Below are 17,717 nucleotides of genomic sequence, written 5' to 3' on the forward strand. Positions count from 1 at the left end.
AGATTCAGTATCAGTAAGAATTGAGTATAAACTCCTAAGATCCTTTCTAAAATGGAGAACTCTTACAACTTTCCTGTTTATATTTTAACAGGTCCAACAACAAAAAGAATATGTTGTCTTAAAAATAAATTGCATATTGATTTCTATCTAAAATATGTATATAGGTCAAACTAAAATATTTTTATAATAGAGCTTATCTATGAACAACCTAGTAAATTACAAAAAAGTATGCATGTGGGTCTTTCTGTGTGAATACAGGGGGAAAATACTTTTTTTAAAATCTAACCCCAATGAGGATATAAAAAAACTGTTAAAAATGTTTTCAGAAATAAAAAGCCTATAATAAAATTAAATCATATTCATCGCCAGTTTTTTAGTCTCTAAATTTAAAATACATGTCAAGAAAATGTTTTCATACAAAATATAGCACAAGAAATATAGCTTACTGGTTGGTAAGTAAAATTACTTTATTATAATACTGCTAGTAGAATAAAATCAACACACATAACTCGTACATGCAGGGGAGATACGACTTAATAGAAACAGGTCTCAGCACATTCCTTTACAAGAATGTGGTCATCTGCCACTAAATACACAAGCTCATGCATAAGATCAAGACATTACATACAGCTGAGATCACAACATCATGCATATAACAACAGCGTGCTAGATAGTCGTACCACAAATTGTGCAGATGTTCTCCCCCACCCCATGAGCCACTGCCAGCAGTTGTTGTGGAGTTTGGTTACCCATATCGGTGACATGAACGATGTCCTTTGGAGATTCTTGTTCCCTGTGGCTGTAAGTATTCTTATTTTTATAATATTTTAATGATGCTTACTATTAAAATGTTAAGTACAAAACTAGAAATTATGGAAAGTAGACTTTTATAATACTGAACAATTATATACATCTTATCTCAGGAACCTGTAATAAACACCACTTACATTTAAACATATCATCCAAAGTAATTTACTGCTCAGAGTTAAATGAACTAAAAATAATATTTCTGATGACAGTGCTCCAGTGAGTGGGGGGAAAAATCAATTTCCAAAAAATATTCTTTGATTCTAGTGCTCAAAAACCTTGACAAACATCATTCTAATGACCTGGCTAATGTATGATTCATACAGATAAGTTCAACATAAGAACATCTTTTTGGATAACTTTTACTTTTCAATTTGAAGACTTGGTAAACAATTGACCAAATGGTTATTATTTATTTATATTAGTAACAAAAATATACAATAGTCACTAAAACACTTCCCTTCAATTTTCTGAACATATTAAATATATTTCATTACTTTGTTTTGCCCATTTGTATCCTAACTGCATTCTGATAAAGACAGGATTCTATTTTGCTATCAGAAAACACCTGCTAAATTATTGATATTTATAAGAGCATAGCATCAGAATTCTGGAACCACAACACACTTTGAGTGGTTCAGGTTTCTGCTTTTGACAGCACTATAAGGCCCTTTCAAAATGGTAAATTCGGTACTTTTGGAATGCTCAAGGATATCTTTAAATCAGGCCAAGGAGTAAAGAAAAAGAAAATACAGCCAACTCTCAATAGCAATGGAAGGTAGGATGGATAAGTAAAATCTGATGATCAAAAAAAATCTTATTTAAATTAATAATTTCAATCCACTCTCTTAGCAAACATTTTGACTTAAAATTTTTTAAAACTGTCAGATTAAAAAAAAAAGAATTTGAATTTTACCTCTTTTCTCTGCCTCCCCTCCAAATGCTCTAGAGGAGGTACTAACAAGAATGCTATAGGTTGATATATGTAGTTGTAAAGATGGACTCATATTTTTACGTCTAGCTTTTTCAATTTGAATACTTAAAACTCCCACATTTTAGTGTATGAGGATATATATGTGTAAGTTTATATATAAATATATTTAATCTTTGAATAAAAAGATGGCTTTATGATTTGTTTTAAAAACAGATACTCTTAGCAAGGAATGACTACTTACCATAATCAATATCAGCAGTTACATCCAACTTTTCTCAATTTTATAAATTTATAACTTGGTACTTACCAAGTTTCATTTTCCTTAGAATGTAACATTTTTAAGTCATATCAATTAAATATGACAGTTTTTCTCAACATCAGTATAATTTGTGATAAGATCCAGTATGGCTTAATAAATTGGGTACAATGAAGATTGGGGCTTAACAACAGCTGCCTCTCCTGATTTGTATGTATTCTAGAGTAAAACATGGTATAATTCTGCCTCAGTTCTTCAATTACCTCAAAAAATGGAGGCAAAACATATATCTTGTCATAAAATTTACCATGAGAACTATTTTAATTAGCAATGAATAATGTCTAATGTAAATAATAAAAACAATGAAGTCTCTGAAACCATGCCATTCTCTGATCATGTCTTGAACGGAGTAGGTAAGCCCAAGGTAAGCCCTTGTGTGAGATTGAAAAGGTGACATGCTCATATTCCTATATGTTTACAAGAAAAATAACTGGGATTTGATCAAAAACAAACTAAAAATAAGTGGTTTTTTTCAATAATAAAGAGCATCAGAAAAATTTACAATAAAATAATAAAAAAACCTAACTTACGATAGGTAATTTATCCATTCACTTGCCTTTCTAAAGAATGATCATTAGGTTCTAAAAACAATATTTTATTGGTTCTAAATGTATAATTTGAACTTTAACTTCCAAAGAATCATTCTGTTTTCATTAAGAGTATCAATTTTCTACTTACCTCTTAGAACAGTAGAAAGAGCGAAAGAGAACAAATACCTGAATTTCAAAATTATACTGGGTTTTAAAATATGTAAATTTTGTAAATTTGTGAGGATAAAACTCAAATGATATTTGTGTAACCGTAAATCTTTGCAATGAAACTTTATTTGATTTTTTTATATGTATAAGAAAAATTTAACAAAGAAAGAAACTATATGTAATTAGTGAAAATCAATTTAAAAAATGCTGTCACTGGTATTATATGTATATTTATAAAATCAGTATTTCTGTTTAAGATAAAAATATTGTACATGGGAGAAACATTTCCCTAATAATAACCAAAGTTAAGATAATTTTAGAAAATAATTGGCTGCATAATTTAATGAGTCCTGTGTTTTTTTCCTTGTGGTACTGGGAATTGAACCCAGGGTCTCATATGTGCTAAGTAAGCACCCCACCACTATGCTACATTCTCAGTCCTACATAGTCCTTAAGACTTCAATAAATAAATTTTAAAAATTGGTTTTAAATTTTAAAAATTTGGCTAATTTTTTTCCACCTAGAAGTATTAATTCTGAGTATTGAATAACTTCTACTTAGAATTCAAAGAATTAGTGTAGTAAATATTTAAACAATTCTGAAAGTCAGAACTTTTTCAGAATACATTAAAATGACAATAGGAAAAAAGTAGAAGAATCAGCTTTGAATTTTGATCATTATTACATTTTAAGAAATAAATAATCAATACAAAATTCTTCATTTTATAACAATCTATAAGTACTTTTTATGTCAACAAAGAATTATATTGTTAAAGCTATCAATTAAAGATAACATGTTGATGTTGGAAACTAGAATGATGTTCTTTGTGATTACCTATGATAAAAGTACATCACTAGCAAATAGAAATAATAAACAAAAAATACAGTAGACAACATTTGATGAACATTTTCTATGTTCTAATTATCCAAATTGTCATACTCTCCACTAGTAAGTATCTCTATGAGATCAGCAGAGGACTGCATACGTCACGTGGAAACTGTCATACAAAGTGAGCAGGCAGAGAGTAGAACATGACATAGTAAAGGAAAATGACTATGTCATATAGCAATAACTTAAAATACTAAGCTTCTCAGTGATTGAGAAGGTATGTTCAATGACTTATTTTACCTGCAAATTTGTTATATTAGAAAGCTGCAGTAAGATAGTAATAAAGTTCACATGACACAAACATTCACATTTTTCACTTACCTCATCTGGGTTGGCATTAAAGGTAAGGCTACCTTCATCCAGCTGCATATACAGTTTTCTAAAAGAAAATCCTAGAGGTGGGTTCTTATTGTAAATGGAACAGTGACCCCAAGTGGATTTGCACAAGCTGTAAAAATAAGAGAAAATGAGACAAAAAGTTACTGCATTTAATTTCCTAAGTTAAATATGCATGAACATGATAAAATAGTAATATTAAATGATATAAAATTGGATCTTATAGTTCTAGAGTTTAAAATTTATAATTTTATACTTGATTTTTATTTATCAAATATGATAAATGCCTTAAATTTGGCAATTTTGATAGAACTTAAAAATTTGAGTTACAAAGATTAATAATAATACTCACGAGTACTATCTGAAGTTTAAAAAAAGTATCAATAATAGTAAAAATAGCTGACAGTGCTTACTAGATGCTAGGCACTATTTTAAGTATTTCAATTGTATTAATTTATTCAACCCTCTGAACAATCCTGATATTGGTGCAATCAATAAGAAACAAAAAGACAAAAAAGTTGTCCAAAGTCACACAGGCAGGATTTGAACACAATGAGTCTTACTCCACAGCTAGAAATCTTAATTAAGATGCTAAATGGAATCTATTAGGTAACCTATGCCCTACTGTAAAATAAAAATAAGTGGGATTTGGGGTTGGGCAGGAAGATTGTTGGGCAGGGGAACAATCTTTTGCTTTTTCAAAAATGTATATATTAACAGACAAATTAAACATAGTAACTGTAATGTTACAATTTTAATACATCAAAAATGTAATGTTAAGCACAACTGTTAACACAGTTCTTCAAACACACTGATTCATTACCATTACAATGATACATGATTGTTTAAAAAGTCTATTGAACCTAAAATACTGTTTGCATCTAAAAATACACTATTTTCTGCAGACTAGTATAGTATAGTGGTTTCCAACTTTGTACAGAGGTAACAGCTACAGGTTGTTGTCTGAAAGCTCAAGTTTTATCTTGTTATGAACGCGAGGAAATTCTGGAGTCTTTGCCTCAAAATTATGTGAATTTTTGTGTGTTCAAAACACCTGCAACTTGAGACAAAATGGTTTTACCCTCTAATATTCATTATTGATTTCTGACTCAAATTTCCTTCTTTTCCTTCTCTCTCTCTCTCTCTCTCTCTCAAACACACACACACACACAAACACACACACAGAGGAAAACCTGAAAAAAGTTATTGTCTTAGTAGTCTAAAACATCAAAAATTGTGAGGATAAGTGGTTAAAATATTTGATTTGAGACTATTCTCTTAATAGTTAATTTACACCCCGGCATTACTTTTACTAACTAAATAAAACCATTGACTTTAAAATCATAACTACAATAAATTGTTTAGAAAATTATTAGTATTTTAGCATTCTTTTTATCACAGCTTTTGAGTTTTATTACTAAGCTATGGGAAAGCAATAGAATCTCCCAAAACAACAAATATTCAACACATTCAAAGTTAAAAACTCAGTCAGCCTTTAATTTCAAATAGAAACAATTTATTAATAAGAAAAAATCCAAACAACAATCTCTATCAGAGATCAATCATTCTGATTTAAACTTCAAATGAAAAATTCTGTTTGAGTTCAGATAAGCTTAGAAATGAACTTTTTTTCAAGTTCAAATGTAGGAACACAAATTAAGTTTGAGGGGAATGTTAAAATGTAGAAACAGACTATAAAGGATAAACTAGTTTTAAAGTATTTTAATTCCCTCATATATTCATAGGTAAGTAAAAATTATATTTATTTCAAACACTTCTAATAGAATTTCCTCTCACACGATACCTTCACTATGACAAGGCACTGAAAGAATAACAATAACATACTAATTATTTTATCTATTTAAAAGCTGAGACATGACCTCTATAATTTTATAATATAATTATATAACATTAGGAAGTCTAAGAAATCTCACTACTGGAAATACATTTTTACTAAAGTTTGACAATTTAGATTAACTTATTTATTCCTTCAATTAGATTCCCAGTTAGAAATTATTTAGCTTTAAAAAGATTTTTATTTCTAGATATGTTCTTTATCATTATAAAATACCATTTAAAACAATGAGACTTAAATAAACTTTGGTAAAGAATTCTAGAAAATCTGAGAGCCAATTATTCTCCTATGTTTGGTAACATTTTCAGGACCTTAAAGAAACAAATCACAGGGACCTATGATTTTTTTTTTAAGTATGTAGTGCTATTTAAGAAGTAACAGGTTCAATTACAGACTCTATATTACCAAATGTTCTTAGATTTGTAATTTAATTTAAACTGGTATAATATTCACTAACATTTCTATTATCCACTTTATGCTTAAGCAAATAGAATGTTTATCCCCTTGCTTTCTAATTTTTTTTCTGTGTTAATCAAAGGGTGGTTAAAAAAAATAAAAAGTAGATGAAATTTTCACCAGCTAAAGTTTATGCTAGCAAGCACCTTTGATTAAAAAAGGAATATATAATAAAAACACACACATATACTCCCTTGGAAACCATTAACATCTAAGGACTATTTATTGATGTTTATGTATGCCTGTTCTTCAGAGGGAATACCTGTGGGAAGCACAAATGACAAGAAAGGATGTGAGGACTCCAGGTTGAAATTATAAATTCTCAGAACTTTATCGTACTTTTAGAATAAGCTGGAAATTTCTAATTTATAATAAACTGACATATTGAAATTTACAACCTCTCTTTTCACTGTAAAGTCATTGCTCCATTTTCCTTTCTACTGTCTTTCTTTTTTCAATATCAAATTTGCCTGTTATGATAACTATCTCTATTTTTTCAGGTTTTATTTAATAAAGTGCTATTCAAAGTACAAGCCAAAGCGAAAAACTTATTTTATAATACATACATAATACAAGAAAAACATTAAACCTGACTATGTTTAGAGAGATCTGAATCAAATATTGGTGGGTTTAACTTACCCTTGCCAGAGAAGTTCATCATTAGCAAGGTCCTGCCAAACACATGAAGCCAAGCAGAGGTCAGTTGCATTCAGGTAGGACAAGATGGTAAAGCTTAGCTCAGGAGGCAACATTTCCAAGTTAATGAATCCTTCTTGTTCTTTAGATTTCCTTGCCTTTAAAAGATGATATATATCAATGCCTCCTTGGACTTGTTTACGATGACTGGTGTTAGAAATGTTGCTTGCAGCCATTCTCCTGTTCTGCTCTCTGGTGAGGTAGCCTTGCTCACTATAGCTTTCCTGTTGTAGCTGCTGGTTTCTGGCCACTCTCCACAGCCCTTGACCCATCTGCAAGCCTGAGAGAAAGCCAGAATGTAATAAGGGTAACATTAAAAAAGTAAACCATCTTTTCCAGTAGTACAACAAATTTGACATGAAGCATTCACTTATCAGAATTAAAATTCCTCAATAAAGACTAGTAAAACCAATAGCATATTACAAAGAATAGTGGGAACATTTTAAGTATAAAAGTTGGATGGAGAAAGTTTCAGAAATACTTGGTCTGATCATCACCTTTATCCCAGTTTGCTAACTACTTTTAAAGTCCACGGGTGACATAATCATTTTTCACATGGTAAGATTTAAAAGTTACCGATGTCCTAAAGACTCTTACAAATTATAATTATGTGGACTTATGGGCCAGTATTAAATACAGCTCTGATCAGAGCACAGGACTTTAGTTAAAAGGCCTCCAGACCCTGCTTTTTATCACAATTCAGGCTAAGCTAAACTAGCTCCTTTTAACCAAACTCCCAGATGCATAACAGCTGTGAAACAGGCTTTTGGTTTAATTCTTGCCAGTCTACACTTATGTTGTAGACTGTAATAAAATGTAACATAGGCCCTGAAGTCTAATTCAGAAACCTTATAAATTAGACACCTAGAACTCCATGATAAATAGCTTAGTAACAGTGAACTATTTGATTTGCTTCTTTAACATAAAAATCATAATTTAGACTAATTTTCCAACACTTCTCCACATAGCTCCATGGATTCCCCTGGGGAACCTGGGGAAAAGCAAAAGAAGGTGTGCTCTAGTCTCCCTCACCTCCATTTGACCTGCCACCAGAGCAGTTCTAAATTTTTCAGTTACAGATACTGGACTTGCCCATATACAAATATTTAGAAAACAAGTGGCCTAGATTTCTTATTTAGTCTTGCCTTTAAAATAAGTAAAATAAAATAAGATTTCTTATTTAGTCTTGCCTTTAAAATAAGAATTTTTCAATGATTAAAAATTCATTGAAAAAAATTAATAAGGAATAGCTTTTAATACAAATAATTATTTTAATGATCATTCTTACAAACAAAATATTCTTGCTTTATTAACCCAAGATGACTACTACTAATACCTGCTTGTGTTTAAAAAGTTTGGAAACAAAATACTGATTTTCACATAAAAGCATTAATATTGTCAAATACTTTTCATAGCATTATCTGAATTTAAAATATAGTTTTGTTTAAGCAAAAAAAAGAAAAAGAAAAAGAAAGAAAGAAAAAAACCCCAGAAAGATGAAACAAAATAAATAACAAGTGAATGAACAAAGAACTCCAAAACTGCTGGCAAGAAATTTTGAAAATTCTTAGGAATAACTTGAAAATTAAGTAGAGTTTAAAAGAATATCAAATGCATTATATTCTTAATATTTAAAAAGGAATAATCCACATGTATATTTACTAAATTATGGGTTATTATCTGGACAATGACTATTATGTTAGGTTACATGTTGATCCAAACAAGAATAATACTTAATAATTTTTAACTACTCCTTACATTGAACTGCTTGAAATTCTAGCAGCTTAAACTAGAAATGGTGGCATGTTTGTGTGCATGTTGAAGTTGTAGGTTAAAAGAAAAGGAATATATTAATGATTTTAAAATGTGGGAAAATTTGTTGCATAGAAGGCACAAAAACTAACCTTTCCCCCTCTCTACCATGCACACCATTATAATGCTATCAGTTCCTAAATCAGCATTTCAGCTTTAAAAATTTAATGCTTAAAAAACACAGATGATTAAGAAAATGGAAAGACAAACCACAGACTGGGAGAAAATCTTTGCAAAAATACATATATAATAAAAGACAATAATCCAAAATATACAAAGAACTCTTAAAACCCAACAAGAAACAACCCACTTAAAAAATGGGCAAAAGATCTCAGGAAGAGTCTAGTAAATTGTGTGTGTTCTTTTCCCTGTTTAGAAAAAAAATCTCAATAGACACCTCACCAAAGAAGACATACAAGTGACAAACACATGAGAAGACACTCAACATTCTATGTCATTAGGGGATTGCAAATTAAAACAATGAGATACTATTACACAACTATTACTATTAAAATGGCATATTCAAATCACTGACAATAGCAAACTCTAGTGAGGATATACAGGAAGGTAAAAAGATATAGTTACTTTGGAAGACAACTGGCAGTTTTTTACAAAATTAAACATACTTTTATCATATGATCCAGCATTCATACTTTTTGGTACTTACCCAAATTAGTTGAAAACTAATTTGTGTAGACTAGGTCTACACAAAATCTGCACATGGGTGTTTATAGCAGCTTTATTCATCACTGCTAAAATTTGTAAGCAACCAAGAAGTGCTTAAGTTGGTGAGTGCATACATATGATGGAATATTACTTAGTACTAAAAAGAAATGAGCTATCAAGTCATGAAAAGTCAAGGAGGAAACCTACATGTATATTACTAAGTAAAAGAAGCCTGTATGAAGATATGATCCCAATTTTATGACATTATGAAAAAGGCAAAACTATGGAGTTAATAAAAAACAATTACAGCAAAAAATACAAAATGCCAACAAAAATTTGTAAGAAGTTTTCAGTTTTCTTAATATTTAAATAGGTCATATCACATTATAAGGTAAGCACCCTTAATTTTGACACAAATGTAACATTTTAAGACTTCCAATAAAAGAGAAAGATATTTTATTTTGATCATTTTTTCTGGTCTGTTTAACATAGCAAGAAAATACCTAGCAATCACATGTTGCTAATTACAACTAGTATATCTGTTATTTTAAATAATTTAAATTTATTTTTCTCTTTTGCTTTTGCATCACTGAAGGTAAGTAATCAAACATAGTAAATATAGTGTCTGAAGTCTTAAGATTTAAGACATTTAATAAGAACTTCCATATACTTCCTTTAGAGCATCTTTCTAGTGGCATATGGTTAAGCAGCTGTTGTTAGGGATGTTGCTAGGGAACAAAAAAATCAGAGTGATTTCCCTCAGCTCTGGGCTTTAATGAGCATCATTTAAATTGAGCACTGGATAATGTGATTCAGGAAGCATCCAGCAGGCAGTAAGAGGTAAAGAGCCAGTTGCTGATTCTTTAAAAAAAAAATTGATGGGGAAAGTGGAGAATTGTGGCTCAAAGAAAACTGCAAGGTTACTTATGGGACCTTGAGGAGGTTACTTGACTATTTACTCAAGACTGCAGCTTTTACATATGAGATATGGAAAAATAATAATACCTAAAGTTCAAAAGGCTGTTATATTAGAGATGAGTTTACAAATTCATTTCATGCCTAATAATCAATACATGTTAGGTATTATTTTGTTTTGACAAAATCATTTTGGCTTACGATAAACACTTTCATAAAATGTATTGAAATACTTTAGCTATTCTCAGGCTTTGCCTGCTGAATAAAGTAATTTGTTTGTTTATACTTGCCTAGGTTTGTAGGGCTTATATACACAATTCTATACCTCCTTTAATTATTTTTATATTTTGGTCAAATGCATTTTTGGTTTTGGTTTGTTTTGGTAAATGCAATTCCTTTTTCAATGACCAACACCCAACCACAGAAAAAAGTCCTTAGAAAAAAAAAAAAAAGGTTGTTAATACCACCAAAAAATTTCAGAATGCCTGACACCAATGCCAATAGCAATATCTTGAAACAGGTTTTTGTGTTATCATTAGTAATCTCTTAACATCTGGCTTTAAAATCGAGATTCAAAATATGATATGAAACATGAGGAGATCTAAAAGATGCAGTTCATGCTGGATTCTTGTATTATTGAATTAAACAAAACTTGATTTCAAGGTATGACATTTTTAGAATTATCAAAGTCTTAATTAAATCTTGGCATAAGGATTTTTAACACTGAAGCATAATATAAAGATAGTGCTGTCACTGATAGCAATTTGGTCAAAAAAAAAAAAAGCTGAATAGTTATCACTGAATATACAAAGAATTCCAAGTTGAAAAAAAAATGAACACAGAAGAAGTTTTTGTATTTGAAATCACTAGTTCTGTTGTAATAAGGATTTTTGTGGTAAAGGTACTGCTGGTAACTTATTTGCTCACTACAAATAGGTTGAAGTAAATGAATAATGCTTTGTTGGAAAAAAAATCACTCTTAAAAGAGAATAATTAGTGTATTTCATGTATAAAAAATAGAAATAAAATTTCTTCTTGTTATCCATTGTAGCTGTTTCATAAAATTGCTACAAACACTGAATTAATACTGAACCACTGTTCCTACAGACAATACAGAGATATTTACAACAGCCAAATGAATAAGATTCAAGAACTTCTATTTTCCTAGAATTATGTAAACATGGTTATCAATTAATCCTGAAAACAACAGTAGTCAAGTAAAGCTCCTTATGTCTCAAGAGTCATTATATACTATTTTAGTTTAGGAGCAAAATATTCATGTTCAATTCCACAATGCCCACAAATATACTCATGCAGCACAGTAGTGGACAGGAGACTGAAATCTTCTATTAATGACTGTTGAGTGGGGGACTGGTAACCAAATTGGGTAATCTTGAATACTCAGTTGGAATGCATCACACAAACTGAACAATAGTGATTTTATTAATTTAATATCATGCACAAGGATTTCAAATGTTGGTTGATTTATTATCATATTTTACCTTTCAAATTTAACTTTCTGTTCCTAAAGTCCTATGCTGTTGTGGCATAGCAGCCCCAGTAGCCAGCAGTAGGATGAGGTAAATCAAAGTAATAAGATTCAGAATTATTAAAAAATAAACAAGCCTTAGAAAAATATTTATAAGACTGCACAGAGGTTCTTAATTAGCTAATGTTCTCTTTATGGAATAAACAGCAACTACCACGAAAAAACTATTTCAACATATCTGTAATATGAAAAAGAGAAGGAGGAGTGGTTTCCAAAGAAGTCATGTTGGAAAAAACAAAACAAAATAAAACAGGAGGATAGTCTGGAAAAGTGCAGAAGGATAGCAGAAGTTTATTTACTTTGCAAAATCCCCAAGATGTTTGGGACTCCAAAACATCAGGTAAGGAGGAGAAAAACACAGAGTGAAATGAGTAATAAAACATCTGTGGGTTAATATCTGTGGGTTGCTGTTTCCTTACCTATATCATAAAAATACAATTTTCCTACTTTTATGATTTTTGTGAGAATTAAATGAAATAGTACATGTTACACCACATGTCTAAAATGTTTAGGCATCCACCTCAACCCTTATCCCTTACCAGGCAAATTTTAGCATTTTCTCTTAAAAAAAAAAATGAATGACCACAGAAAAAAGATTCCTCTCCATGACCCTCTTAACATATGTAATTGGCTCAGTATAATGGCTATCAAACCAATTCCCCTAAATCAAGAACCATCAGTCCTATGAGGGTTCACACATCTATAAACCAACATTTTATTGCCTCAAAGATTCAATGTTCAATCATTAAAGTGTTGCTGAAACATCTGCACAAAAATTATTTGATTTGTTTTCTCCTGATTTTATCCAGTGACTTTTCAGTAAAAGTTAACAGTTTAACTCTAATGATAATTTTAATAGACATAAAATTTTATACTCTACATGTTACATATTTTGGGGGTTTGCCCACAGTAGGTACCCTCTGAAGCTGTGTGATACAAGAATACAGGAAGAAGATGCATTTTCCCCCAACTTTCACCTTTCCAGTCCACTTGGGACCCCTTTATGGGCCACTCCTAATGCAATATTTCTTAATATGGATTATCAATGTCCCTTAAGGTAAAAGCAAATGAAAACAAAACAAACTCAATGAGATAATGTAAAAATGAACACTTGGAGCTGTTCTGAAGGCAGCTCCTGTTAGCCCAATTTGGGTCAATTTGGGGAGTCAAATAAAAATGACAGTAATATAATCCATCACATAAAAAATCTTCCAGTCTACATGAATAATCAATAAATACATAACTAAAGAAAAGGAAGTAGGTCTTTCTTAGCATTACAATGCTGACCAATAAAGAGAGAATAATGAAGTTAGAAAAATCACCACTTTACAACCTTCAGAGAAAAAATAATTCAGGCAAGAATTACCAATGGATGCTGAATGGAGTCTGATAAAGAACACAATTTTTATAGTTTCAAGTATTGCCCCACATATAACTCATTGCTTGCAAAAAGAAATTAAGAAACCCTACAGTACTTTAACCAAATGTGCCAATAAAAGCAAATAGACATCATGTGCCTCTGTATGTGATAACTCTGAGACAGACACAAAATTGATTACATTGTATTCCAGACAAAATCCATAATTCAATTGAGAAATGTCAGAGAAACATAAATGGAGTCCATAAAGTAATAGAATTTTTTCTTCAGAAATTCCAATGGTATGAAATAACACCAAAGAAAGACTGGGCAATAGTTTCAGATTAAAGAAGATATCTAAGTGCAGTATATGGAAAGGATCCTGTACTAGGAAACAATTGCTATACAGGATATTACTGGGATAATTGAGAAACCGGACATATGAACTGAAGATTGCATAAAAATGTTATATCAATGTAAATTTTCTGAATCTGATAACTGCATAACAGATATATGAGTATATTCTTGTTCTTAGAAAACAAAACTGAAGCATCAAGGCATGATTTATGTGACCTTCTCTAAAATAGTTCAGAAAAAGTGATGTCTATGTCTATAAGAGAAATAATAAAGTGAAGTGGCAAAATGTTAAAGATTGGTTAATCTGGATAAAAGGTATATAAGAATTATTTCTATTACTCTTACAACCATTATATAACTAGAAACCTCCTGGCTATGGAATCCAGGCATATGAATTCGAAAAAACCCATGTTTGTGTTAGTGTACTAAGGACAAGAACTGCTACCTTAAAGTTCATTGCAATACAGTCTGAAACCCATTACTAAGAAAATAAATAGTATTATAAGAGTAGTAAGAAACCCTTTTAAGGAAAATATCAAAACATTAATTAAGAATTATTTTTGCTAAGGATTTTTTAAAAAGCAGAGAAAATATTTTTAAACAAAATAGGAAAAACATCCCTTCAACTCTTGTGTATGTGTGTGTAGAATTCCTAGCTGTGCAGGGCACTCTTGCAATCCCAGCAGCTGAGGTAGGAGGCTGAGATAGGAGGATCGCAAGTTTAAAGTCAGCCTCAAGTAACAAGCAACAAGCAACTCAGCAAGACTCTGCCTCAAAAAAAGAAAAAAAAAAAAAAAAGAAAAAAAATTAAAAAGACTGGGGATGTGGCTCAGTGGTTAAGCACTGGGTTCAATCCCTGGTATGAAATAATAATAATATTAATAATAATAATAATAATAATAATAATAATGGAATTCCTAGCTGCATTCCCTTCTTTGGAACATCAATAGTGTGTATATAATGTTTATTTACATAGTATTTAGTACTATAAATATTAACAAATACTATTTTGTGCTATAATCAATTTATCTAATACTCTGGGCCATATGCTCTTAAATTTTTTACATATCATCTCATTTTAATCCTCACAACAATCTTAATAGGTAGGTAGTATTATCTTAACCCAGAGAGGTTAAGCAAATTTGCCTAAGATCTCATAGCTGGAAAATGGAAGATTTAAGATTCAAATTCAGGGTTAGTCGAAAGTTTTTATTCCTGCCCAGAGCTATTAGAGCCCACTGATGTCAACAGCATTCTACCATCTGTCTCTTCATCACTGGTGCTCATCTCATTTACCTCTGTCACTGCTTACTACCTCTAGTGTTACTCCCAGCTGCATCTGCTCTTTCAGGTTATTGTACCTGGAGAAAGCACATAAGCTTTGATATGAAAAAAGATCTGGATCCAACTCCAGCGCTGAATGCGATTAGCTATAATCATTCCTCAATTTCCTCATTAGTAAAATAATGAATAATAATTCTTATGCCATGGAACTTAGGATAATGTTTAGAGAAATTAATCCATAGTAGGTAGTTAACAATAAAAGCAGTTTTATATACATTCCTCCAGCCTCTTTAAATGACAACTTTAATTTTTATTCCATTTCAGAGTATACCTCATTATTTCTGATTGAATTACCTAACTAGTCATAATCCTATTCCTAAATTTCATTAATTTAGGATCTATGAAATTTGGGGAGATGCCATTGACTTTTGATAAGAAAAAATAATAACTAGTAAATATAAAAAGTAAGTTGAAGTTAACTTTGCTTAGACTGATACATTATATAAATTAACAGAGTCTGGCAAATAAGGTAAATTATTGAGCCATCAGTCAGTGATAACAGGTGTCACGTTGGAAGTTAGGTGCTTTCATCATTTTTAATCACTATCAATATACTTCCCTGAGGAACTCTAAAAGTTCACTGGAAAACTCAATGAGTCAAAAAGTACTTTTGGAAGAACCACAAAATATATCTTCCAACTAATAAGAAGTTATTTCTAACATAGATCTTGGTAACACCTTCATATCCCCAGCAATTTAAATTATGAAGTGTTTTGTGGATAGCAGGTTAACTTCTTAGACCTTCCAAATCAACGTATAAATGGGTGAGATAAGTTTTTCCAGGTGCATTTCTTGATTATTGTATAATATTTACTCAAACATATGTCTAAAAAGAAAAAGAAAAAAAAAATAACAGAATGAATCAAACAACATTGCCCTATGTAAATTTATGATTACACAAATGGTACGCCTTGACTCCATGTACAAATAGAGAAACAACATGTATCCCATTTGTTTACAATAAAAAAAAGATAATTTAGGAAATCATCTATTATATTGTGCTTTTATTCATTTTGTTATAGTTTGTTACAAGAAAATTTGAATATATAATATATACAAATGTAAGTATAAAATATAAGAATATATATACACCTATATGTATGTATACACAATCCTTGCTTTGTACCATTCATGACAATTACTCGTTAGCAATTACCATGGGACTACCCAAAGACCACAGTGCCCACATGTACTAGTTTTAGTTAATGTGGCACCATGGAAATGAGGACTGCCTATAAGCAGAAGATGAGGAGATGATGCCACACAAAAGTGGATAAATGCAGTACAAAACCCAGTGCCTTGAACATATAAACTGCTCATCAAATATTTGTTGACTGAAGGAATGGTAAACAATGATTAAAAAACTGAATTAGATGAATAATGACCTAAAGCTCACACCTTTTACAAAATTAAATCATAGACAGAGGTGTAAGACATAAAAATATAATTAAAAAAATACATAGAAGAAAATCTTTTCAATCTAAAGCTATGCAGAGTTCCTAGACTTGACATAAAAGCATGATATATAAAAGAAAAATTAATGAAGTGGACAACATTAAAATTATAAACCTTTGCTTTTTGAAAGCTCATATTTAGAAGATAAAAGCATAACCCATGGACTGAGAGAAAATATTCACAAACCACTGATCTGACAAAAGACTAGTATCTAGAAAATAAAAACAATTATCAAAACTCAACAGTAACAAAATAAACAATCCCATTTAAAAATGGCCAAAAGACGTAGACAATTATTTAACTAAGAACATACACAGTGGATAAGTGTGTAAAATGTTCAACATCATTAGCTAAGAGATAAGGGTAGCATGAGGGATTTCTGACTGTAGAGTTAGTTTAATATGAACCTGCAAAGAACTTCATACACACATACCCATTTTGAATCTGAGTAAGACAGGTGGATTGTATCAATGTCAATATCCTTATTGATAGTATATTATAGTTTGCAAAACATTATCAGGGAAACAAGGTAAAAATGTAAAAGAAATCAGTATATTTCTTACAACTGCATATATATCAAAAATTATCTTCAAAGAGAGGGCGGGAGGACAGGACAGAACTGCACATTTAAAATGCGTGAATTTTATGGTATGTAAATGATAACTCAACAAAATTGTTTTTTTAAAAGGAATTAGAAACTTTAAAGAATACTCTGAAAGGAATAACCAAGGACATAGCAAATTTGGTGTGATTTAACAAAGAGTAAGTATTTTAGATTTCAGGAAATTAAGCTAATTTTTAAAACCTTTGACCTCTGATCTCTGATTTCATCAAATTTACCATATAGATCAAAAGAAGACACAATCAAGGAATATAAATACTTAACAGTACAAATGCTAAAATGATGTTTGACAATTATAAATGTATCAATAATTGTGTTGAGATATCAATAAAAAAGATTATTTTTGTGTCTCTTATTTGGTCTATAAAAAAGAAAATGTAGAGCTGGGAATCAGCAGCAGAGCATTCATCTAGCATGCATGAGGCCCTGGGTTCAATCTCCTACAACACACACACACACACACACACACATATACACAAAACAAAAAGAAAATGTAAATGCAAAATACATTAGAAAATTTGTATAACTGCTCATTTTAAAAGTGTATAAAATAGTGTGTTAATTTAGACTGCTTCAAATATTGTCTCTCTAGCATATGTGAAAATGATTTTGTTTATTAGTATTTAAAAAATAAGCACTATTTAATCATTTATA

The 17,717-nt window shown here is 30.5% G+C and overlaps 1 protein-coding gene across 1 annotated transcript in view; it reads right to left on the reverse strand.

The window, feature by feature from the left end:
• Fbxo8 (F-box protein 8) overlaps positions 1-17,717 on the reverse strand; it is a 50,993-nt gene that overhangs the window by 26,297 nt on the left and 6,979 nt on the right. Inside the window, exons 2-3 of the mRNA XM_047549487.1 lie at positions 6,930-7,266; positions 3,965-4,091 (exon numbers count right to left, since the gene is read on the reverse strand). Coding sequence (XP_047405443.1) covers positions 3,965-4,091; positions 6,930-7,258 — 456 coding nt within the window. The 5' untranslated portion in view covers positions 7,259-7,266. The remainder of the gene's footprint in view (positions 1-3,964; positions 4,092-6,929; positions 7,267-17,717) is intronic.

The sequence above is a fragment of the Sciurus carolinensis genome, chromosome 4, assembly GCF_902686445.1.
Source record: "Sciurus carolinensis chromosome 4, mSciCar1.2, whole genome shotgun sequence".
Classification (NCBI taxonomy): Eukaryota; Metazoa; Chordata; class Mammalia; order Rodentia; family Sciuridae; genus Sciurus; species Sciurus carolinensis.